The 24,910-nt window shown below is 41.5% G+C and overlaps 1 protein-coding gene across 1 annotated transcript in view; it reads left to right on the top strand.

The window, feature by feature from the left end:
* SH3KBP1 (SH3 domain containing kinase binding protein 1) overlaps positions 1-24,910 on the top strand; it is a 404,964-nt gene that overhangs the window by 236,982 nt on the left and 143,072 nt on the right. Inside the window, exons 5-6 of the mRNA XM_063450212.1 lie at positions 18,284-18,407; positions 21,997-22,190. Of these exons, the coding sequence (XP_063306282.1) occupies positions 18,284-18,407; positions 21,997-22,190 (318 nt within the window). The remainder of the gene's footprint in view (positions 1-18,283; positions 18,408-21,996; positions 22,191-24,910) is intronic.

Here is a 24,910-nt window from a genome sequence, read left to right as displayed (position 1 = left end):
GGGAGGCAAGGTGGGGGCAGGAGGGCTAGATGTTTTTTTTTTTCCCATTAAATGTTGATTGATTTTATAAAATAGTCAGGGGTGGTTTTAACACAATAGGATCAGGGATACATGTTTGTGATACTGACTGTTATGGTACTTTTTGAAAGTAAACCAAAATGTTCAAAGTCTATCTGTTCCTGTCCAAATCAATAAATTAAATTGCGTATATACGCTGAAGTAATTAAGTCTGACACACGAGGTTCAGGTTAAAATAACTTCGAGAAAGTTTATTGGCAAGTGCAGTAAAAGCGGGCGCGCAGGCCCTTTTAAGAGGCATTTTGCGTCATCATTGATTATTAGAATATCAGCAAATAAACATCATCAATTGGATTAATTGTTAAGTGACGGAGTTAGTGTCTTACCTATTGGTTAGTAAAATTAAGAGGTTTGTCCCGTGCCCACCCATCAGAGGTGGGATTATTCTGGACACGGGTGGGGGACAAGGGGGTCCTAAGCGTCATTTTACACGGTCAATGATATCAGGCTTTATGTCCAGGTGCAAGGTCTCTTATGAATAGAACATTTCATTACTACTGTGTTCTGTGGCCTTCAAACTGTACTATCTTACAAGCTCTTAAGGAGTAGCCAGCAAGTCTTAAGGAGTAGCCAGCACCTCCTGGTACTTGTCCTTGAAGGAAACACAGTCTTTGTCTACTGTATTAATTGGGTTGAGAAGTTCAGTCACGTAATGTAGTTTTAAAATGAACAAGTTAAGTCATGAGGACAAAATGGAGGATTGAAGAAGTCAGGTTAGGAGGACAAAATGGAGGACGAAGTCACAGTATAAAGTTAAAATGGAGTTAGTACAATAATTCAATACAAGTACAATAATAATTTTTAATAATTCCACATCAGTCCCCCCTATGAAATGTTAGATTCTAAGAGATAAACTTTATTATGTTAGTATCAGAAGACGTGTTAACCCAAAGGCACAGAAACCCCGTGGCCGCTAGCTAGATGTTAATGCAAAGTGCAAGGCTGTCCCTAGATCTGACCCTAATAGGCTAACCATCCGTCAGTATGGCTCTCGAACGCTTCACACCCAAGGGTATCCCATGGCAGCTAACCCACCACTTCTCCACATGGGGCCTTTACCATTCACTGACAGATGCTGTCCCTGGGCTAGTCCCTTCCTAGAATTCCTGCACTTTATCAACAAAAGGGAATGTTTGCAGCGGCAGACAGGGTGAGTTGATGTCTTGGAATTCTTGGTCATCAACTTCGAGATGGGTCAAAGTGGGTGCTGCTTGGTCAACAGTCTTCATGAGGGATTTTCTCAGACATGGGAGGACACAACAAAAGAGAAGAGCAAAAATAAAAAGAAAAATTAGTATAGCCATACCAATCTGCATTAAAGCCTTTTGCCATCCTGTCATCCAACCAAACCATCTTTCCCAGGGATCTTTTATCCCAGAATTCCTTTTTAACTCTTCAGACAGGTCATTTAATTTTTCTATAGCTAGTGTGACTTTACCATTAGGGCCTGTGTTTTCTGGGATGTAGGTACAACATGTCATAGTGTCGGGCAAAATCTTACAAACCCCTCCTTTTCCGGCTAAGATCATATCTAGGGCCATTCTATTCTGGAAAGTCATTTGGGATGTGGCCTGCAACTGTTCGGCCAACCCCTGGAGGGCGTCTCTGGTGTAGTTGACAAAACGCTGTTGATTATAATAAATGTAATTTATCCAATTTAGATTCTTGTTTGCGGTAACTATGGTAAAAATTGATTCAAATCCTGCAGCAACCTCATCTCTAGCTTTAAACTCATTGGGCACCCCCCTGGGCACTCCAATGGCATCAATATATACATGAGGATCAAAACTTCCTTTCACTGGGGCGTCACGTTTAACCTTAGTGTGGCTGAACTCATGGGTGTTGAGGTGTGTGTCAGAAATAATATGTATAGGCATAATGGCCTTAGTCAAAGTACACTCTCCCCACCATTCCGTGTCCATTCTGGATCTTAGCTGTAAATCCCCACACAACCAATAAATGTCTCCTAGTGACCTAGTGTGATGTTGCAGCAAGCGTACAGGGACAGTTCTGTATGTAGCACAATAGCCTTTGGAAAAGTTACCTACAAATTTACCAATACCATCGTACATGGCATAGCAAGTGTAATTACCTTTATATACGGTAATACCATCAGGGGGTTTGACATCTTTGGCTAGAAGAGGATACTCCTTTGTCCATGCAATACATATAGACCTGTTAAAATTATAGTGGTAGGCAAAAAGGCTTAAAACACATTCTTCTATATCTACGGGTAGGATTAAAGGTACGGTACCCAGGTGAGGCCGGGCACCGCCACACACGTAACATGCAGTTCTATTATGCTTATTAGCATTATATTTCATCCATTCTAACCATAAGTTTACATCATTAAAACCTGTTTCAGCGGCCATGGTATCTTCAAAGGTGGGGTTAGCAATGGCCATCATGTCCTGAAAGGTCTGGATGTGAGGTTTTAATGGGTTAGGGACCATATGGGTGGCCCCTTGCCACTCAGAAGAGTTGCACATATCTTTTAGGTAGAAATGCCCTAACTTTTTATAGGAACCCTTTTTCCAATACATTCCCATCACATATTGGTCTGCATCTGTTGGGCTTGGATGCTCAATATTAAGAATTAATTTCATTGGTGTACTCCCTCCAGGCTTTCTTAAAGTCATTCTCTGGAGAAGCGATCTACCATGATCATCTACTTTAGCTACGGCACTTTTTGGTTTGTAACCCCAGGCAGGCCCGGCATTCCATCCCGCCGCCCCCCAGTGATCACAATTGTGCCCCCATTGTTTGTCAACTACACAAACATATGGGTCTTTCGAATGAGGGATATCTCTATAGATGCTCTGGATTTGTGGTGTGGGAAATGGGCATTCTACAATATCACAGTAGTCAAAGGTATAAGTAGCCACCTGGGTGCATGATGAATTATACCAGAAGGTGTACCCACTAATGTCTTTGGTAATGGCTACTTGCTGGGCCTTCATAAGGCTAATTAAGGAGAAGATGTACCAGAGATACATGTTTGTGCGATATTCGCTTCCTCTGGGGCAGGAGATTTCTTGCAGTGGGAAGCGTGGATCCAATTTGGCCTACCGGCCAATTTGACGGAGGTTGCGGTAATCAGGAGAACTTGGAATGGACCGTCAAATCTCGGTTCTAGGGTATTTTTCCGCACAAACTTCTTAACCAGGACCCAATCTCCGGGGAGTAGGTTATGGGAACCTGTATCCAATTCGGGATCTGGAATTGAAGAGAAAACTTGGGCATGTATTTTGTTTAGGACATTTGCAAGTTCAGTTACATAGTCTACTAAAACATCTGATTGGAGTTGCAACTGCTGCGGATAATAACAACCTAGTCTGGGTGCTGTCCCAAATAGAACCTCATATGGGGACAGTGAATGCTTCCCTCTAGGTGTGTGTCTAACACTAAATAGAGCTATTGGTAGGCTTTCTGGCCAGGGCATCTTTGTTTCTTGTGACATTTTTAACATTCTGGTTTTTAGAGTGCCATTCATGCGCTCCACTTTACCACTACTTTGTGGGTGGTAAGGGGTATGGAAGGCTAGAGTCACCCCTAGAGCAGTCCAAATTTCTTTAGTCACAGTTGCTGTAAAGGCTGGGCCTTGATCACTCTCAATGACTTCTGGGAGTCCGAATCTACATACAATATCTGTAAGTAGGCGCTTTGCGGTGGTTTTTGCAGTGATATTGGCCACTGGGTATGCCTCTGGCCATCCTGAGAACATGTCCACTATGACTAGTGCATATTCATGGGGCCCACTCTTGGGCATTTGGATGTGGTCAATTTGAATTCGTTGGAAGGGGTACATGGGCTTTGCCAGGTGTTTCGCAGGCACCTTAATTGGTCTTCCTGGATTGCATTTTGCACAAATGACACAGGCTTTGCAGAAGCTATTGATCAATGTTGTGATTCCGGGTGCTTCATAATACTTCTGTATGAGGGCGGCCATCAGTTCTTTTGACAGGTGTGCAGGCCCATGTGCCCATTGGACCACTGCTGGGTATAAATTTCTGGGAAGACAAAATTTGAAGTTGTTGTAATATATTCCGTCCTTTTGGACAGCTCCTTTCTTTTTCCATTTCTGGATTTCCTCAGGAGTGACTGTAGCTTGCTGTTCTTGTAAAATTCGCAAATCAGTAGGAAGAGTTTGCAAAGCAAAAATAGGGACTTCTTCTTCTTCTTCTTCTTCTTGTCCGGACACTTCTTCATCCACTTCCTGCAGATCCCTGGCCGCTAACTTAGCAGCTTGATCAGCCAAATGGTTGCCCTTTGCTTCATCTGTATCCAATTTCCCATGGGCCTTAACTTTCAAAACGGCCACTTCTTTGGGGAGTAGGAGGGCATCCATTAGCTCCTTGATTGCAGTGCTGTGTTTGACTGGTGTACCGGCGGTGGTAAGAAATCCTCTAGTCTTCCAAATTAGGCCGAAGTCATGTGCCACACCCAGGGCATATCTTGAATCTGTATAGATGTTGGCACGTTTTCCTTCGGAAATTTTGCATGCTGAAGTCAGAGCCTGTAATTCAGCTTCTTGCGCAGACATTGCTGGCGGTAAGGATGATGATTTAATGACTTCATCTGTTGTGGTTACGGCATATCCTGTGTGATATGTTCCACCTTCATCGGCATATCTCGATCCGTCCACAAACAGGGTAAAATCCGGATCTGGTAATGGGTTCTCATGCACAGTTGGTAAGTGCACTGTTTCCATTTTCATCTGTTCAAAACAGTCATGAGGTGTTTCTGGGTCATAATCATTCTTTATGACCAGATCTTGGAATTCCTTTTCCAGGAAATGGCGTGGCCATGCTTCTAGAAGGTCAGTTGTTGGGTATTTGACAATACCATTTTCCTGTAGCTGTTCTTCGTTCATGGTGGCCCATAGTTTTGCCATGGGCCCAAGATCATTCCATGACCTTGTCTTCAACTTGGTAACAGGAATATGTGGGATAGCAGTATCCCAATGACGGTAAAGGTAGTTAAGTTGTTGAGGTAGCTGGATCAAGACCATGCTATTGCCTTCAGAGTCACAATAGAAGTCTTGTGCAGTGAGCTTTACATCGGTCCGGTGGTAAAGCTCATCTTCATAGCAAGGCTCAGGAGTAATGTTCGGTTTGTACCACATGGTACAGAAGGCGTGATCTGGGCCCTCACAGAGAGGTTTTTCGCCTTCATAAAATGTCAAATGTGGATGCATGACTTTCTTGATACATCCACAGAGCAGGTGAATGTAGGTTTCATCCGTGATAAATCCATAATAGATACCCCCCTCAGGGAGTGGAAGAAGAGTGGACGGATTAAGCACTTGACATCTTTGTATGGAAATGTTGTCAGGCAAAAGAAGATGACACTGTAAGCGCAGATGTCTGGCTGGAGACACGTGCTTGAGCTGGACTTGGTTGATGATGGCAGAAATGTCATGAGGGGCCAAAACAACCAGAGGGTGGCCTAGGACCAGGTCTGAGGTTCTTTCTATGAGTTCTCTCGCAGCAAAAACAGCCCTGAGACAGGAAGGAGTCCCTCTGGCCACAATGTCCAGTTGACATGAGAAATATCCAATTGGCCTCTGGCGGCCTCTTGAGTCATTAGTTTGGGTGAGGACTCCTGTAGCATGGCCTTGTCTTTCAGAGACGAATAATTTGAAAGGTTTGGAGTAGTCAGGTAGGCCCAAGGCAGGAGCTGAAGCAATGGCACGTTTTAAAGCATTGAAATTGTCCAGGGCGTCATTGGTCAGACAAAACGGGTCAGACTTAAGAGCGTCATAGAGAGGTTGCATAAGCAGAGAGGCTTCTGGGATCCATGCTCTGCAGTAGGAAATGAGGCCTAGGAAGGCATGAAGAGACTTTGAAGTCCTTGGAGGTGGAATGTCCAGAACAGCTCTTACCCGGTCCCGAGTAAGATGTCTGGTACCTTGAGATAGGCAATGTCCAAGGAAGATCACTGAAGATTGACAGAATTGTAGCTTGATGAGTGAAGCTTTGCATCCCTGTTCTGCCAAATAGGAAAGAAGACTGATTGAACACCTTTCAGTAGTGGGAATATCATCTCCACACAGCAGTAGATCATCCACATACTGAAGCAGGACAACTTCTGGGTGCTCAGCTTGCCATGGGTCAAGGATGGTGCCCATGGCCTTTGCAAATTGACTTGGAGAATTTTGTGCCCCTTGGGGCATGACAGTCCAGGTATACTGCTGCATCTCATGAGTGAAAGCAAACAGGTATTGACAGGATGGGTCCAGTGGGACACTGAAAAAAGCATTAGCCAGGTCAATAACTGTGAAGAATTTTGCAGATGGTGGGACTCCAGAGAGCAGAGTGTGAGGATTTGGTACAAGAGGGGTGTCCAGGACGGTAGCTTCATTAACGGCACGGAGATCCTGGACCATCCTGTATTTTTCCGGCTCACCCTTTGGAGTTTTCTTTTTCACAGGAAATAACGGGGTGTTGCATTCAGATTTACATTTGACAAGGGCACCCTTCTCCAAGAGTGCCTTGATGTGGACAGAAATTGCAGCAGACTGTGCTGGTTTTAATGGATATTGTGGTTTCCTTGGTAACTTAGCTCCTGAAATAAGCTTTACCACCACGGGGGGAACATTTAGGTGACCTATGTCCTCTGGGCCTGAGGACCATAACTTAGCGGGCACCTGTGTTTTTAATTCCTCTGGGAAATTGGACCTTAATTCTGCTGCCTCCTCACGGGGCTTTTCTAAATGCAGCATCAGAGGCAAAGAGCATAGGGCTGAAGTGTCTGATACAGACAGAGGTGTAAACATTTCTACCTGCCCATCCGGGGTAAAGGTGATGGATGCTTGCAGGCGTGAGAGAACATCAGCACCTAACAGGTTAATGGGGCATGTGGAGGATACTACAAAGCGAGCAAGCAGGCTAGAGCCAACTCGTAGTGGAGTTGTTAAAGGGCTACGTCTTGGCTGGCCATCCACTCCAACACAAGAGACATCAATACTGGACAGGAAGGATGGGTCTGGCAGGTCTTGTTCTCGTAGAACACTACGGGCTGCACCTGTGTCAACTAGAAATGTAGTAGGATGGTCTTCAATGGGCAAAGTCACTGTGGCAAGTGGCCCTCCCTTATCCCCTATAGACGCTGCCATTATAGGGGTTACAGACACAGGCTTGCCAGTTTCCTAATCATCTGGTTCTTCAATAATTGGAATCTTTTTCTCGGTCTTGGGGCCTGGGGCAGGCTTAGAGAACTTTCTGGGTGCCCCGGGTTCCTTTTTAGGTTCCGGACAATCACTTCTGTAGTGTCCCTGAGCCCCACAATTAAAACAAGTTACATCCTCTAACCTGGCACCCTTAGTGCCAGAGGTGATGGGGGTAGCGCGGGCCACCATGAGTGGAGCTGGATTGGGTCTTCTTGGGGTCTGAACAGATTCCAGACCTCTAGCAACTAAAAGCAGGGTATCCAAGGGAACAACCTTGTATTCAGGACGTGCAGCAATGATTCCTTTGCGTATAGAGTCTTTAACACCTTGGACAAACGCACCTGACAGCATTTGTGAATGAATCTTATCTGTAAGATCAAACCCCAAATCTGTGAACATTTGATACAGTCTTGCATGAAACCTTTCCACTGATTCTCCTTTATCTTGAATAACATCAGTAAGGCCAGCAGCCTGATCTGCAAGTTTGTCCTTAGCCCATTCTCTTAATTGGGTGCAAAAAGTTACTCCAGAGGGGTAATCAACATCACTGCTGAGCAGATTTGTACTGAGGTGTCGGGCCATGCTCGGCCAATATGCATCCCCTGCTTTTATAGCACAAATGCTCAGTAAATCACGCCATGCGGCGGAATAAGTCTTTTGAATTTGAACTATCCCTCGGTAGAAGGGCATAGGCTGCTTTTCTGGGTCAGGGAGTGATTTCATTAGAGCACTAGCTTGAGTGGGATTGAAAGCAACATATTTAGGAGGGGCCTGTTCTCCCCGACCCTTGTGGCCAAAGGGGTCATCGATAGAACGATGAGTTGGGGCTCCCGCGGCAAGCTCCGATGAGACATGGGACACCCTGTCCATCTCGTCATCATCGAATTCTATGATATTGGCTCTTTTGCGTGGTGCAGGGCCTGAATGAGGTGAAAGGATCGGTGGTTGGGAACGAGCCCCAGATGCAGGGGTGGCTAGCGAGTCATAACCTGGGGATAGGTAGTCACCGGGAATTACCGGCATCAGGGCCGAACTGGGGGCCGCCATATTGGTGGCCGGAGAAGGTACTACATTAGGGTTAAGGGAAGAAGTGGCGGCCATGTTGGAAGAGGGCACATCCGGGGCAGACTGTGCCGGACTGGGCATGACCGGAACCTGGGGCGTGGCTTGGGGAGTGGGGAGTGGATATCCGGGATAGGGCAGGGCCATGGGATATGGGAAGGGGTAGGGCCAGGCTGGGGAGGGGAAGGAGGTGGGGTATTGAGCTGGGGTGGAGATGGGAGGGAACGGAGAGGGATTGGTAGGGGTGGGTGTAGAGGGAGGAGCCGGGGCAAGGGCGGAGGAGGTGGTTAGTTGGGTGGAAGAAGAGAGGAGGGGGTCATGAACAGAGAGAGAGTGTAGGGCAGGAATGGCAGATGAAATGTTAGGGGAAGGTACAGCAGGTAGCGTAGGGATGGATGAGGATGATGGGAATGTTAAAGATGGGGCAGGGGAAAAGAAAGATCCATCAGAATTCAAGACCGGGCAGACAGGGGAGGTGATGGGATGGGTACTGGGAGTGGGGAACATAGTCAGCTGGCTATCACTAATTGCTGACTGAACCTTGGGGATAGACATTCCCTGGGCGCCGGTTTTGGACGCTGGCTGAGGATAGACCCCAGCAACACAATTATTATGATACACAAACAATTTCACACCTTTGTGATTTATCTCTTCCTCAACCCAACCTTCTAGCTGAATAGCCTTCGCTACTCTATACCATGCTTCAGCAGTCTTTAATAAACCATTATCTGTAAGTTTGCCTTTCTTTTCTGTCAGTAACCTACGCCAACTTTCTGGTTGCAATCTTCCACATGTCGGTACAGCAATTCTACATACTTTTGCAATCTTTTCAACACCTTTAACCATTTCCTCACCCTCTCTGTCTTCGACTAAATCACATGCTAACCAGCCCTTACTGGGCTTGCTTAAATCCTGTCCCATAATCCCTTTACCCCTATACCAGCGTCCTAGATATAGGGAGAGAGAAGGAAAACTGAACAAGAACGTCTACAATGCTCGACTGCCACCCGAGAATCGTGGGACTTTCTCAGGTGCGTCTTCCCAAAACGTAGACTAGTCACTGAATCCGCCTACCCGGGGTGGTAGACACGGATTGGAGCGAGGTGAGAAGTGTGTGACCAATCACTTCTCTTTCAAGAGAAATGGGAGTGGATAGTATAATAATATAGGAAGTATAGGAAAGATGAAAGGCAAGGAAAAATCCTTAGAGACAGACACAGGAGTTCATGAGACTCCTAATAAAACAGACAAGACAACAATACAATTGAAATACAGTGCATGCATTACAGTTCAAATAAAATCAACAATAATCCCTTTCCTTCTACATGTGCTTACTCCAAAGTCACCTTTCTCAACCTCGTAGTGTCCCCGCTCGGAGAACGACTTTCATAAGTCTCACTACCAGCGGCCAAGGATAACAGCTAACACCGGTCCGAAATCCTTTCCAGCCTCCCTCTACTCTGCAGTCCACAAGAATGTGGCCACGTCTATCCTCACTCCCGTAGTGCCCCTATAAATCCCACTTTATAAGTCTCACTACTACGTGATGCGAAAAACAAGCAATACCTGCCTGAATTCCCCCAGGAAACAAAGTCCCCTGCCACAAGGCTAAGTCTCCTACCACAATTAAATAATCAGTGGGCCCTCAGCTCAACTAGAGCCGAAGGGTCCGGGTCAGGACGTCCCCAACTCAACTAGAGCTGGATGGTCCGGGTCAGGACGTCCCCAACTCAACCAGAGCTGGATAGTCCGAACGCGCACAGTGAAGCTAGCTAGGCTATCAAAGTGACACAAAACGGGATCACAGGGAAACTGTGATTCTACACAGATCCCACAGTTCCACAAACTTCTTTTTCCTTACAGCCACAGCCACGAGGCTCCTAAAAGAAGTAAACAGGCAAAGAAGACCCCCCAGGAACACATCCACGGGTCAACCCCTCTTTTTCCTTACAACCACAGCACCGTGGTTCCTAAAAGAGGTAAAACAGGCAACAGAAGACCCCCCAGGAACACATCCACGGGTCAACCCCCCTTTATCCCAAAAGGGGTAAAATACAAACAGACAGACACACTGAAGACCCAGGCAAGTCCCCTCAGGTCCACCCCCCTTTATCCCAAAAAGGGGAAAACAAGCAAGACAGAACCCCAGGCAAATCCCCTGCAGGTCCACCCCCCCCTTTATCTCAAAATGGGGAAACAGGCATACAATTCAAACACACCCAGGCAACAGATAGACTAAAATGCAGGTAAACAAATGAGTAACGAGACACCGGGCAAGATATTACCTGTCTTTGATGTCCTCCCGGAAAGCAGTCACAGACACGTGGACGGGTCAATCAAAGGGGCCGGAACGTACCGGTGGCTCTGCAGAAGTCTCTACCGTGTATCTGGAGGTGATCAATCTCCCTTCCTTCCCCCTGGATTCCTCCGTCCACCCTTGTCTTCCTTAGGACGGCTCGCCGGCCGGACATAGCCCGATGCCCCACGTTGGGCGCCAAGTTGTTATGGTACTTTTTGAAAGTAAACCAAAATGTTCAAAGTCTATCTGTTCCTGTCCAAATCAATAAATTAAATTGCGTATATACGCTGAAGTAATTAAGTCTGACACACGAGGTTCAGGTTAAAATAACTTCGAGAAAGTTTATTGGCAAGTGCAGTAAAAGCGGGCGCGCAGGCCCTTTTAAGAGGCATTTTGCGTCATCATTGATTATTAGAATATCAGCAAATAAACATCATCAATTGGATTAATTGTTAAGTGACGGAGTTAGTGTCTTACCTATTGGTTAGTAAAATTAAGAGGTTTGTCCCGTGCCCACCCATCAGAGGTGGGATTATTCTGGACACGGGTGGGGGACAAGGGGGTCCTAAGCGTCATTTTACACGGTCAATGATATCAGGCTTTATGTCCAGGTGCAAGGTCTCTTATGAATAGAACATTTCATTACTACTGTGTTCTGTGGCCTTCAAACTGTACTATCTTACAAGCTCTTAAGGAGTAGCCAGCAAGTCTTAAGGAGTAGCCAGCACCTCCTGGTACTTGTCCTTGAAGGAAACACAGTCTTTGTCTACTGTATTAATTGGGTTGAGAAGTTCAGTCACGTAATGTAGTTTTAAAATGAACAAGTTAAGTCATGAGGACAAAATGGAGGATTGAAGAAGTCAGGTTAGGAGGACAAAATGGAGGACGAAGTCACAGTATAAAGTTAAAATGGAGTTAGTACAATAATTCAATACAAGTACAATAATAATTTTTAATAATTCCACATCACTGACCATATAGTGCTCACTTAACTTTAGTCTTTTTGTCCTGTTGTGAGTTGAAAGCGGAAATACTTACTGCGTGTTTTATTAGTTTTTTTCCCAAAAACTGGACAATTTAGAGGGAATGTATTACACAAGGTATGTTGTCTAACCTTAAAGGGGAACTGCTATTTCACAGGTTTTTGCTGTTGTTGTTTTTGTTTACATATTCCATATATTTAACACATATATATTTGTGAAGTGTGAAAAATCAAAATGAATTGTACAAATCCTCCCATTGTTATGCTGCAACTGTGTGCTTCCATTGTAGTTCTCTGCCAGTCATTATTATAAGCTGTGCTTTGCACCTGGCAGTTATCATAGAGAAACATACAGAAATAAAACAATGTATATCTCTTTCCATTTGAAAGGGTTTCCCAGGCTTTGCCTTGACTCAAATTCGTTGGAAAATATTTTTTCCCATTGAGATTTAATTTGCAATAATTTTGAGTTTAGTGAATAACCTGTCCATTTACTAGTCAAGTTGAATTTGTATACACTTCTGCTTGCTGTTTCACTAACCAAATCTAACAATAGTTTGTTTGTTAGGCACAAAATATCAAAAATAGATAGTTCCTTTCTTATAATCTCTTTTCCCCATTCTAAAAAAGAGGGTAAATGCATGTTTATGTTTCACTAGTTATTTAGGTTTGTTTACTATTTTAAGTTTTAACCCCTGAAGGACCGGACTTTTTTTGCGATGTTGTACATTTGCGACCAGGCATCTTTTTGACACTTTTGTGGTGTTTGTGTTTAGCTGTAATTTTCCGCTCTCTCATTTACTGTTCCCATACAAATTATATATTGTTTTTTACATACCATTATTTATATAATCTCATGTAATTTAATTTTTAAAAATTGAAAAAGTATGATGAAAAATTGAAAAAAATACACGTTTTTTTGAATTTTATGTGAAAAATATTTTACTCATCTACAAAAGCGAATGAAAAAAACTGCTAAATAGATTCAAAATGTTGTCCTGAGTTCAAAAATACCCAGTGTTTACATGCTTTTTGCTATTTTTTTGCATGTTATAGGGCTATGAGTACAAGTAGGATATTGCGGTTTCAAAACATACATTTTTAAAATGTATCAATAGTGACATTATAACACTATTATCTGTCATAAATTGCTAAATAACACCCCACGTGTACATATTTTTTTAAAAGTAGACAACCCAGGGTATTCAATATGGTGTATGTCCAGACTTTTTTAGTAGCCACTTAGTCGTAAACACTGGCCAAAGTTAGCGTTCATATTTGTTTGTGTGTGAAAAAAGTAAAAAACTAAATTGAACGCTAATTTTGGCCAGTGTTTGTGACTAAGTGGTTACTAAAAAAGACTGGACATACCCCATTTGCAATACCTTGGGTTGTCTTCTTTTGCAAATGGTATGCCATCATGGGGGTAATTCTCATTCCTGGGCTACCATACGCTCTCAAAGGCAACGTAACCAACCTGGCCATTTTCAATGTGAAAATATTTGACCCATATATTTGACCCTGTAACTTTCAAAAACGCTATAAAACCTGTACATGGGGGGTCCTGTTCTACTCAGGAGACTTTGCTGAACACAAATATTAGTGTTTCAAAACTGGAAAATGTATCACAACAATTATATCATCAGTAAAAGTGCTGTTTGTGTGTGAAAAATGCAAAAAAAGTCACTTTCACTGACAATATCATCGCTGTGATATGTTTTACTGTTTTGAATCACTAATATTTGTGTTCAGCAAAGTCTCCCGAGTAAAACAGTACCCCCCATGTACAGGTTTTAGGGTGTCGTAGAACGTTACAGGGTAAAATACAGTGATAGCAAATTAAATTCTCTGTACTTTCGGCCTGGGTTGGCAGGCAGGTCCCTTAAATTGCAATCAATAAAATAACTTAATTATGTAAAAATATTACATAAATACGCACGTAGAATTTAAATATATATGCATATTTATATATTTGAAGTCTACGTGTATATTTATATAATTATTTATGTAATTTTGTATATGGACATATGAATAGTTCGCATTCTTTTTATTTATTTATATATACATAGATATATATACAATTTCATTCTAAGTGTATTTTGATATAAATATATATATATTAATATCAAAATACAGTTAGAATAAAATTTCGTATAGATATATAATTTTTTTTAATTTTTATTATTATTTTTAATTTTTTTAATTTAATTTAAATTATTTATTATTCGTATTTTATAATAATATATATATATACAATATATATAGTTATTATATATATTATATATATACGTGTGTAAATGAATTATAAGTGTATTTTTATATTAATATATGTACATATTAATATAAAAATACACTTAGCATGACATTATATATATGATATATAGACATATATTATATAGGTATAATATATGTCTATATATCATATATATATACACATATATAATAATATTTTTTTTTTATTAACTATAACTTTAATTTTTTATTTTTTATTTTACAGTTGCAGGGAGACTGCCTGTCAGCACAGACAGTCCCCCTGCAGGCAGATACTTGGACACCTATTGTGACCATGTGGTCGCCCTGTTGGGCGATCACATGGCCACAGGGGTCCTAAACCGCCATGGGGAGACTGTCTGGGCTGCAGGCAGTCTCCCCACACCGGGAGCACCGCCGATCGCCGCCGGGGGAATGACGGCGATCGGGTAAGTACATAGGACGGTTCAGGACCGTCACCGGTCGGCAACGCAAAAATGCCGATGACGGTCCTGAACCGTCCTCCGTCCTTAAGGGGTTAAAGGAACACTCCAAGCACCATAACCACTACAGTGCACTGTATTCTGGACAGGCTCACTGGCTGAGAGCATCATCTAAGAGTTAGACCCTGCCCTGCTGTGCCAGATCAGTGCAGTGAGGTTCTGGCTGTCCTGGAGGAGGTGACAAACAGTTTGAGTAGTTATAATGGGAGGGTGCCAGGATTCTCCTTGCATACTAACCACTACAACAAGCATGTCAAACTCGCCCGGCGAGCCGCGAGTACATACTTGGTATTAAGGCAAAGTAGGCACCTGCTTGGATTTAGTATAGGGGGAGGACTGGGATTTAGGATATGGAGAGGACTGGGATTTAGTATAGTGGAGGACTGGGATTTAGTATATGGAGGGGACTGGGATTTAGTAGGTTTTTTTTATACTGTACTTTTCGAAATAAACCTACATTTCTATGAAAATGTAAGGTGTTTTTTTTTTTTTTGTTTTTTTTTGTGGCCCACATAAACTTAAACCTTGTTTATTTGGCCCATGCTAGACTTTGAGTTTGACATGCTTGCACTACAACATGCTTATGGTCCTTGGAGTGTTCTGAATCCATACAGAAATGTACAATAAATCCTGTGGTGTTGGAATTCTAAATGACCCAGTAGGAACAGTCGAAGATAATTTTACGATACATTAATGCTTTCAGCACAAATGCGTTAGACTCCTCATCATTTGTTACCTGCTCTGTAAGTGTGACGCATCCTCTGCACTGTCATCATGCTTTACAACTAAGAGCTGGAAGGAAATGAGAGACTCTCCTTCCATAATGCTCAAGTGATTGAAAGCAATGACAATACACTGTCAATACTCACGATTAGGATTCCTTACTGGGAAATGATCATTCTGATTACATCATGGTAGGGGTTTGGGGCTCTATAAGAGCTGCAGTCTCAGACTCCTTACCTTGGATTGGGATCTGTCCACTATTGATTGACATATTTAGACAGTAAACACTTAGGAAAATTTGCGTTGTTTGGCAAAGGTAGCTTGTTGAAGGCAATGAATTTAGTAAAATGCAATCTTTTATTTATTCCACTTGTATTCCAATTGACCTTTGCAAACCATTTGTTTTCGCTACAGTTATTTGAAGTGAGTTTTCAGTACATGTTAATTTGAAAGTGAAAATGAGTCACAGGTTGCTTTTTTATGTGGTGAACAGAATTACTAGGCTTATTTATTATGCGTATAAAATGTAGCAGTACAACACATTAATTCTTCACTACTGCTCAACATTTCCTCCTACGCAGGTATCACAACTACAGCCATGCAAAGATTACAATTAGATATCACTGACCTAGAATTCTTTTCTCACAAGTCAGATTGTGCTTAATATGCATTGCAATAACTAACAAGCTGTATCATGATATTTTCAAATGTACCTCACATCTCTTTTTCCCCCCCCAAACATTTCTGGCTTTTTTGCCGAGCTATTTATTTAAACATGGTTGTACTCTTTATTGACTACAGACTCTGCGAAGCTGTATGATGGGAAAGTATAATGTTTGCAACATATTGAACCAAATGGCGGTCAATTATATTTGGAGACATGGTCGTTTTGGTCTCTCTTTCTTTATTAGGGAGCGCGATTAGAGATTGATCAGGGTTATTCTCTAAAGTGTGACAGTCAGGTCAGTTCATTAAATGGTTAATCCAACCACCATCACTGCTAGAGGTATAACTCTAACTACAGCAGCATCTTTGGGTCGTCAGCTAACCTGGAAAATGAATTCCAGTCTTTTTAATGTCAGTTCTGTGCGTAGCTAGCATCTGTCGTCAGAACACACAGCATGTTGGTGACAGCCAGCCAATGGCGGCATGGTCCTCCTCTGTGCTGCCCATGTCCTCCCATCTGACCGTTCTCCCTGACGTAGGTGGATAAGGATCGGACTGCCAGGAGAACTTGACCTCAACGTTGGAACAGAGGTAGGTTGATGCATTATTTTGTATTGATTTAATTTTTGGGGGGAGGGAGGGGTAGGAGGTTAGACCAGGTCAGTAAGGGTTATTATGACCAAAAAGTGTTCTTCTTAAAACATTGTTTTTTTGCTTGGAGTAACCCGTTAAGGTGCAGACACCTTTGCCCAAAAGAGCTAATTATTCATTTTTTTAATTCTGAAATTACTTACCGTATATACTCGAGTATAAGCCGAGGCCCCTAATGTTACCCCAAAAAACTGGGAAAACGTATTGACTCGAGTATAAGACTAGGGTGGGAAATGCAGCAGCTACTGGTAAATTTCTAAATAAAATTAGATCCTAAAAAAATTATATTAATTGAATATTTATTTACAGTGTGTGTATATAATGAATGCAGTGTGTGTGTATGAGTGCAGTGTGTGCGTATGAGTGCAGTGTGTGTATGAGTGCAGTGTGTGTATGAGTGCAGTGTGAGTGTATGTGATGCAGTGTGTGTATATGAGTGCAGTGTGTGTGTATGAGTGCAGTGTGTGTGTGTATGGATGTATTGTGTGTGTATGGATGCAGTGTGTGTGTATGAGTGCAGTGTGAGTGTATGAATGAAGTGTGTGTGTATGAGTGCAGTGTGTGTATGAGTGCAGTGTGTGTATATGAGTGCAGTGTGTGTATATGAGTGCAGTGTGAGTGTATGAATGCAGTGTGTGTATGAATGCAGTGTGTGTGTATGAGTGCAGTGTTTGTGTATGAGTGCAGTGTGTGTATGAGTGCAGTGTGAGTATGAGTGTATGTGATGCAGTGTGTGATTGTGTATGTGATGCAGAGCCTTGGTGGGGGGTGGGCATTTTTTTATTTATTATTTTAATTATTTGTTTTTGGTTATATTTCTTTTTATTTTATTATTATTTTTTTAAATATTCTTTTATTATTATTTATATATATATATATTTTTTTTTCGTCCCCCCTCACTGCTTGATACATGGCAGGGAGGGGGACTCTCACTCCCTGGTGGTCCAGTGACATTGGCAGTTCAGTGGAGGGGGGCTGGCAGGAAGCACTTACCTCTCAGCTCCCTCCTCCTCCGCGCCGGTCCGTTCAGCACCTCTGTCAGCTCACACTGTAAGTCTCGCGAGAGCCGCACTATGACCCCGCGGCTCTTGCGAGACTTACACTGGGAGCTGACAGAGGTGCTGACCGGACCGGCGCGGGGAGAAGGGAGCTGACAGGAGCTGCAGGAGAGGTAAGTAAACGCTCTCTGACAGCCCCCCTCCTACACAGCCCCATTGTCTGTATTATGGCAATGTAAGTTGCATTGACTCGAGTATAAGTCGGGTTGGGGTTTTTCAGCACAAAAAATGTGCTGAAAAACTCGACTTATACTCGAGTATATATGGTAAACACTCACATAATTGAAAATATTACAAATACCAGTGGAGGTAGGGTAAGCTAAATACAACACATTCTTTCATTCCTTTAAAATGGATGTGTCATTCTCAAACTACCTGTATATGGTTGACAAATCTACTTTTTTACGTAGGTTATAGTTCATGTATGCATTGTGTTGGCGAATTCTTCGGCACATGTGTAAATTGAAGATATACTTTGTGAGTTTTACTTACTCCTCCAACATATATATAGGGGTTTGTGGGGTAGTAGCGTACTAATTAAAAAAAAAAAAAAATTGTAAATAGCATTTAAATTATAAATTTGTCAGCACACTATATAGCACGATATATACATAGAATATTATGGTCCATAGTACAAGCGCTATATAGATAATAATAATAAAGTGGCTGCCGGTCTTTATTCTCATGGAAGGTGCACTTTAGAACAGTGACGATAAGTTAATGCCTATACTCATATATATAAATCTGGCATGTTACACATTAATTATGGTATTCTTCTGTGCCCTGCAGATAGTAAGTGATTCGTAAATTCAAAAGTTCTTATTATCCTTGTGTTTGCAGGTGGAGGAAGGTTGGTGGGAAGGAGTCCTTAACGGAAAAACGGGCATGTTTCCTTCCAACTTCATCAAGGATATTATGATGGAAACCGAGATTGGAAATTTTGAAGACCAACCAATAAAGCAAGGTAGATTATGTAACAGTTCATTTCCCTAGCACCTTGAGCGGAGTTAATGAAATAATTTAAAGTTTATGTTCAAAGCCGCTTTTGAAATCAGTTTGAAACGTTTTATTTGGAATAATTCTGGTATACTTGAACTAAATGTTAAAACCACCTTGTTCAATACATGTAAGGTTTTTGTTTAATGACATCATTGTTAGCAGTCAGGTATTTTCATAATTTTTAATTCTTATCATCCCTTTTGCCCTTATTTTTATTCTCTCCTGTTTGCTCTGACTAGGGTCATTGATCTTTCCTTTTTCAAGCTGATCATGTCATATTTATGGAGTTTCTTAATTTGTATATTTCCCTTAAATACAAAGAAACAAAAGCTTGTTTAACGTTTATGTCAGTACCCTACTTTCCCTTAATCTCAGCGTACCCCCTGTCATGACAAGGGTGCATAATTCATTGCATAATTAGTTGTAATTGTAATTTGTGTAGTGCATAGATGAACTGGCTGCTTGGTAGAGGTGGTTTGGTCAATTCCAAAATGGGTTAATTTGATTGTATGGCAGGGCAGAAGGTTTGCAACCTGAATTCCTTTTTGAAGCCGGGACTCCAACATAGCTTTGTGTAGTGCATATATGAATTGGCCACTTGGTTGCAAGGTCAGATGACAGAAGAGATGATGTAAATGGTATAGGAATGTGAAGGGAGCAGATGGTTTGCAACATGGATTGATCCTTTGATTAATCAAAGGCTCGGCAAGGTGTGAGAAGTCACACATAAGTGGCCTGGAAGTCTGGTTTAAATATAAACTAACTCTCTAATCTGCCATATGTCTAGAGTCCCTCTTAGATAGGGGATCCTTTGATATGTTAATTGCCATTAACCTTGTGTTCCAGTATCATATCCAAAAGAAACATTAATACTTACCCACATATGTATAATTAAGCCTAATTTTTATTATATTTAGAATAGGACATGCACAATCTTCTAATCAAGCCTAAACATGATTTGCGTAACTTAACCATATGGGAAGGAAGTGTGATGTCCACTATATTGGGTCACAAGATATGAGTGACATATCTATGAAATGGCAAAATTGTAACACATTCATAGATGCACTGATTATTTCTGTGGCAAGTACATAAGAGGAGATAAAACCAAATGTTTCCATTTGGATTACTGTTGGTCAGGACACTTATTGTCTCTATAGGTGTTCCTTATCTCCACCTCTGGGCCAGGCTTGGTAATCCACAAGGTATATATTTCATGCTAATTAAATGTGTATTGTACTTGCTTGGGGCCAAAATCTAATTTTGAGTGAGTCACCATGTTCCTTGCCAGGGTCCCCCGGGGAGGAGGTTTTCTTTGAAAACCTAAGGAGTAAGTGTTATTTTATCCCTTTTGGTTTTATCTGTTGTTGGTGTAACTCATTTGATTGGCATCTATATTTTTATATGCACTGTGACTCTTTTTTTGCTCTTCATAAATATTCCTTTATTAAGTTTTTTGCCTTTATCTGGTAAAGAGTCACATTACCTGAAGATACTAATTAGTGTTTTGCAATTGCTTAAATATTGTGCTAAGTTGTATTTTGTGGGTTTTTATTATTAAGCTACCCGGGGGACCAAGGAACCCCATTTATAAATTGTCTTGGTGGTGGCAGCGTTAAAATAGTAATATTTATATTATTATGGTTAAGTGTGGGTGGTGTTAAGAGGGATTTTATCATTATTTCCAGTTTATTGCAGAAAAATAGTGAACTTTAACCCTTTCACCACCACAACTACGTCATGCATACTCTTGAAGTAGGATGCGTTCATGACACCCCCCCACCAAACTTTTCCACATCTCCTCTTTTTACTCTTGTTTCCTATTTATATATCATACATTTCTCTTTATTTTTAAGTAAGCTTACAAGTATGTTAAGAATGAAAATAATTATTTAAAGTACCTGTCACAATTTTCGCTTTTTGACATCATTTTTAATACGTATTTAAGATGCTTCATTTTATTTTCACTGTGTGCAATAGTGTTACATCTTTCTTGTCATTACACATTTTTATTCATTTTACAAATCAACATGATGTACAATAGTACAATAAGTCAAAACATCTATCTATATATCTAAAAAGCAGTATGCAATACAGATAAATGTTAAAAGATATAAAAGTGCTGTATTCTTCTTATTGAGGTGCCACACTCCCCATGTTTGGATTTTGCAGGATACATAGACTAATGAGGGGTGTTATAAAACTATAAATAAAAATGAGAACTAAGAAAACAGGTGTCAATAGAAGTAAGGATGTAAAGAAACGGCAGAAGGAAGGGTAAAGGAAAAACAGAGAGGGGAGATTTTACTTTTTTTAAATTTTATGATTGAAAATTGCTAAATTATGTAGCCCAGTGTTCGTATCTTTCCCAATGAAACTGGCGAGGCTATGTCCCCAAAGGTGACATTTTGTGCCATAAGAGCTGTGCCTGTATGTGCATGTTTGAAATGAATGTGCCAGCGGAAACATGATTGGATTATAAAAAGAAATATGTGTAATTATTGTATAAATGTAATTTATTTAAATATTTCGTCTCGTGCAATGCAGATTTTGCACAGCAGTGTAGTGATAAACATAGCTGTGTAAGACTGTTTCCACAACTCTCCTAAAATAGTCATGCAAAATATCGTAAATTATTACAGGCAACAATGCCAGTATTTTGGATGGCCCCCATCTACTTACCATTTTATCAAGTAGCTTTTCATGTCCTGGTTAGTATATGAGTGAATTAACGCACAACAATAGACAGTGCTGTCTCCTGTTTCCAGATGCTGGCTTTGGTCATTGTTAAATATCTCTCTGACCGTATGTAACTGGGTTAAAATAGAAAAGTGATACAAACCCACAACTGACCTTAACAAGTTCAAAAATATATTGCTGTACAGCACTTCATATCATGAGACAAAATGTAAATAATACTTGCCATAGCCTTGTGATACATACATTGGACATTCTTCCTTTAATGTAGCCAGATTTGTATAATTTGGCTGGGATTAGTTTGAGTGTTCCCATAAAGCAGGAGTATTTATATACACTTGCTGGTTCTGGCCAGTCCTCTCCTACGATACCACATCTTGTTCTTGACTATACAAACGATGCCCACACTGATGTTTACTATTGGATATGCCCCATTTGATTTAGTGAAATCATTTATATATGGGATGGAATATCTTACGCTAATATCATCACCATCATCATCTGATTTATCTTTCCAGCCATTGATTTCAATTCCCCAGCTTGTTACCTGTAGTCAAAGGTAAATGAACCTGTCAGCAAGTAAAATGGGAATGAGCCTGCGTGGCATGTTCACAAGCTCCCACTCCTTATTTAGAATTTCTGAAATCATAACCCTGTTGCGGCCGAGGCATTGATGTCACTGACTTCCTGTTGTACAGTTCTGAATTAGCAGCCTTGTAGGGGAAATCATCATTTAAATATTTCACAAAATGTATGCAGTTCCACCAAATTATTAACAAATTGTGTCTCTAGAATCTGTACTAGTTTTACATGTTAAATTGTGTTGTCATAGCGATCCTATTTCTCCCCCCCGGCAGGGTTTAGAGACACAGCTGGCTCTGAGAGTGATGGCGGTGACTCCAAATCAGACGGGACCAATGGAATTAGTGGCGCAGAGAACCAGGCGAAGAAAATCAGGGGATTTGGCTTTGGGGATATTTTCAAAGACAAACCAATTAAACTGAGACCAAGGTCAATAGAAATGGAGAATGACATGGTTCTGACAGAAAAGGTAAACGCAGACAATTTGTGCTCTACTATTTATAATCCTAACTAAGTGCTCAAATTGACAGAGAGAAAATAATAAACAGCAATTTCGACTGATTGTCTAAACCGTAAATTTAGACTGACTGTAATGTGTCCGTAACACTGACCTGGTTTTATTTTCCCATTAAAATACAGTGCACTGTTTTGTATCTTTCATATTGCACAATGTATATTTCTGTTGAAAGGGATTTTTTTTTTTTAGCAGCTGGATTAACAAATATTGCTAAGGTGCTACTGTGGAATTCAACTCACACCACACACAGTCAGTCACTGGCAGATAGATGGAAATCAAGACACACACTCTGTAAACTGCCACGGTCACTGAGTAACTTCCATAAATGGATTCTGGCAGACTGGCACACACACATACTGACAAGCTGCCAAATACACAAACTGACAGTCTGAGACTTGCACAAAAAAGAGGCTCATAGCCTCATACTCACTGATGATGATCAGAATGAAATTGGCACAAACTGGAAGACACACAGACTGACATGCACATACACACAAACTAACATATAAAGGACAACATCGCTAAGAGGCATCTGGTGGCACTATTGATCCAGCCACAGCTGGGTAGATCTTCTACTAATATAATGGTGTGCTGCTTTCTCTGTTGACTTTTAACAATTGGTAGTATTTTTAAGCCGCATGTTTTTTTTTTTTTATATTGGTTTTTTTGTAGTGGTTATGGTGCAATCCCCTGATTTTAGTTAATCCTTAAAAAAAAAAAAAAAATGTCAAAAATTGTGTTATTCCTTGGGACCAAACAGTACACTCCTTCGACATGCTATAGACACATCCCCAATGCCACTGAGTTAATACAGACTTTTCTAGCCTTGAAGGAATTCAGAACAGTAATAATACTGGTAGATTGCCACTCACTGTTTATGTCTCTCTTGTATTATTGTGTATGTGTGAGAATGTGATTAAGGTATCCATGCATATTGTAAAAAGTGTGCAAGATGAGAGGGCTTACTAACAATTATGTTGGTTTTGCTCGTTTGCCGTTTACACAATTATACATAACAAAAGTAGTACATGTATAATTATGTGTACTTTACTTATTGCAAAGGAAAATTCCAAAATAACATCAGGTAAGTGAGTATTAATCACATTGAAGCAGATGTAGATACAATCTAAGCACCAGAACTGTAATTTCCTATGGGTGAATTCTCTAATGAAAATAAGAATGGCAGACTGATTATAACTTGAATAGAGCAGGCACCTGCTGGCAGACAAACACAGCACATGCCTCCCCATATTTCATATGTGTTTCCCCAGTGGGTTTAAAGAGACACTATAGTTAACAGAACCTCTCACCACAGAACCACTACAGCTTAATGTAGTTGTTCTAATGTCTGTAGCCTGTCCCTGCAGACATTTCAATGTAAAACTACCTTTTCAGGCCACAAGAGGTGCTTCCTATCTCACACTGCTGAGCAGTGTGTAGCACCTTCGTTCAGCATGGAGATGCAGAAACGCGCCCCATAGTTTCAATTCATCTCTATGAGGAGATGCTGATTGGCGCCGCACAGAATTTTGCCGCGCATGCCCAATAGCTTCCCAGTGCATTCCTATAGGTTGATTGATGATCTCAGCCATGTAGTTGGGGCCAGCTGTGGTGAGACCGGCGCACCGATGGAGAAAATTATTAGGATTATTAGGTTTAGGACTAGTGTGGGGTTAAATTTAGTATTTGGGTATAGGGACTGTTTAGTTTTTAAGAGGAGTTAAATCTAGAATTAAGTTTTTTTTAGGTTTAGACTTTGAGTGCTTAAATGTGGGACTGATGAAAAAGTTTGTTTAGGTTTTGGGAGGGGTTACATTTACGGTTATGGAAATTGGGTGTTTAGGGCATGTGTAGTTTGAAGGCGTTATTTGCAAAGTATTTACCCTCCTATGTCTTCTGTAATCTAGTCAGCTTCCTATGATGGATTGTTGAGTTACACAGACATCCCAACATGGAAAAACCTAATTTCAGGGAGGGGCCTTTACAAGCTACTGTGCTCCCCCAATCTCGGGAGGAGCACTGGTAGTGGGGTGATAGGACTGTAAAGAAGGGTATGGGCTGTAATTTGGGGGTTAGAAAATGTGGTGCGGGATAAGGGCTGTAGTAGGGTAGTTAGGGACTGAAGTAGGTGAATGACTGCAGTTGGGGAAAGGGGCTGTAGTGGGGGTACGGACTGTAGGCAGGGAATATGGGGTCTAAAGGAGGGGTTAGGGGATAAGGGCTGCACATAGAGGCTGTAGTGGGAGTAATAGGGACACCAACCTCCCTCCCCCATTCCATTCATCTCCCCCCCCCCATTCCAACCATATCTTCACCCAATATCTCCCACTTTCACTTTCCATCTATATCTTCCTGGAAAACATCTAATCTCCCCCTCATATCTACCACCCTCTCATAGCTTCCCTTATATCTCCCACCCCATCATAGCTTCCCCCAATATGTCACCCCCGCCCCCTTCCTTTCATACCCTTCCCTAGCCTACTTCCGGTACAAGCAACAATCAGCTGCCTTCACGAACACCAGACCTGCACACACAAAGATTATGGCTGGCGGTGTGCTGTTGGCGCTAGGTAGTCATGTGACACCCGGCGCTCCCATGCAGAATGTGAGGGGGCGGAGCTCCATCATGGCATAGTGCGTGTGGTTCCCTTATGGAGCCACCGCAGCGTAAT

The sequence above is a fragment of the Pelobates fuscus genome, chromosome 1 (genome assembly GCF_036172605.1).
Source record: "Pelobates fuscus isolate aPelFus1 chromosome 1, aPelFus1.pri, whole genome shotgun sequence".
In the NCBI taxonomy this organism is placed as follows: Eukaryota; Metazoa; Chordata; class Amphibia; order Anura; family Pelobatidae; genus Pelobates; species Pelobates fuscus.
The sequence above is the reverse complement of the archived record's forward strand: the minus strand, read 5'-3'. Positions and strand labels throughout refer to the sequence as shown.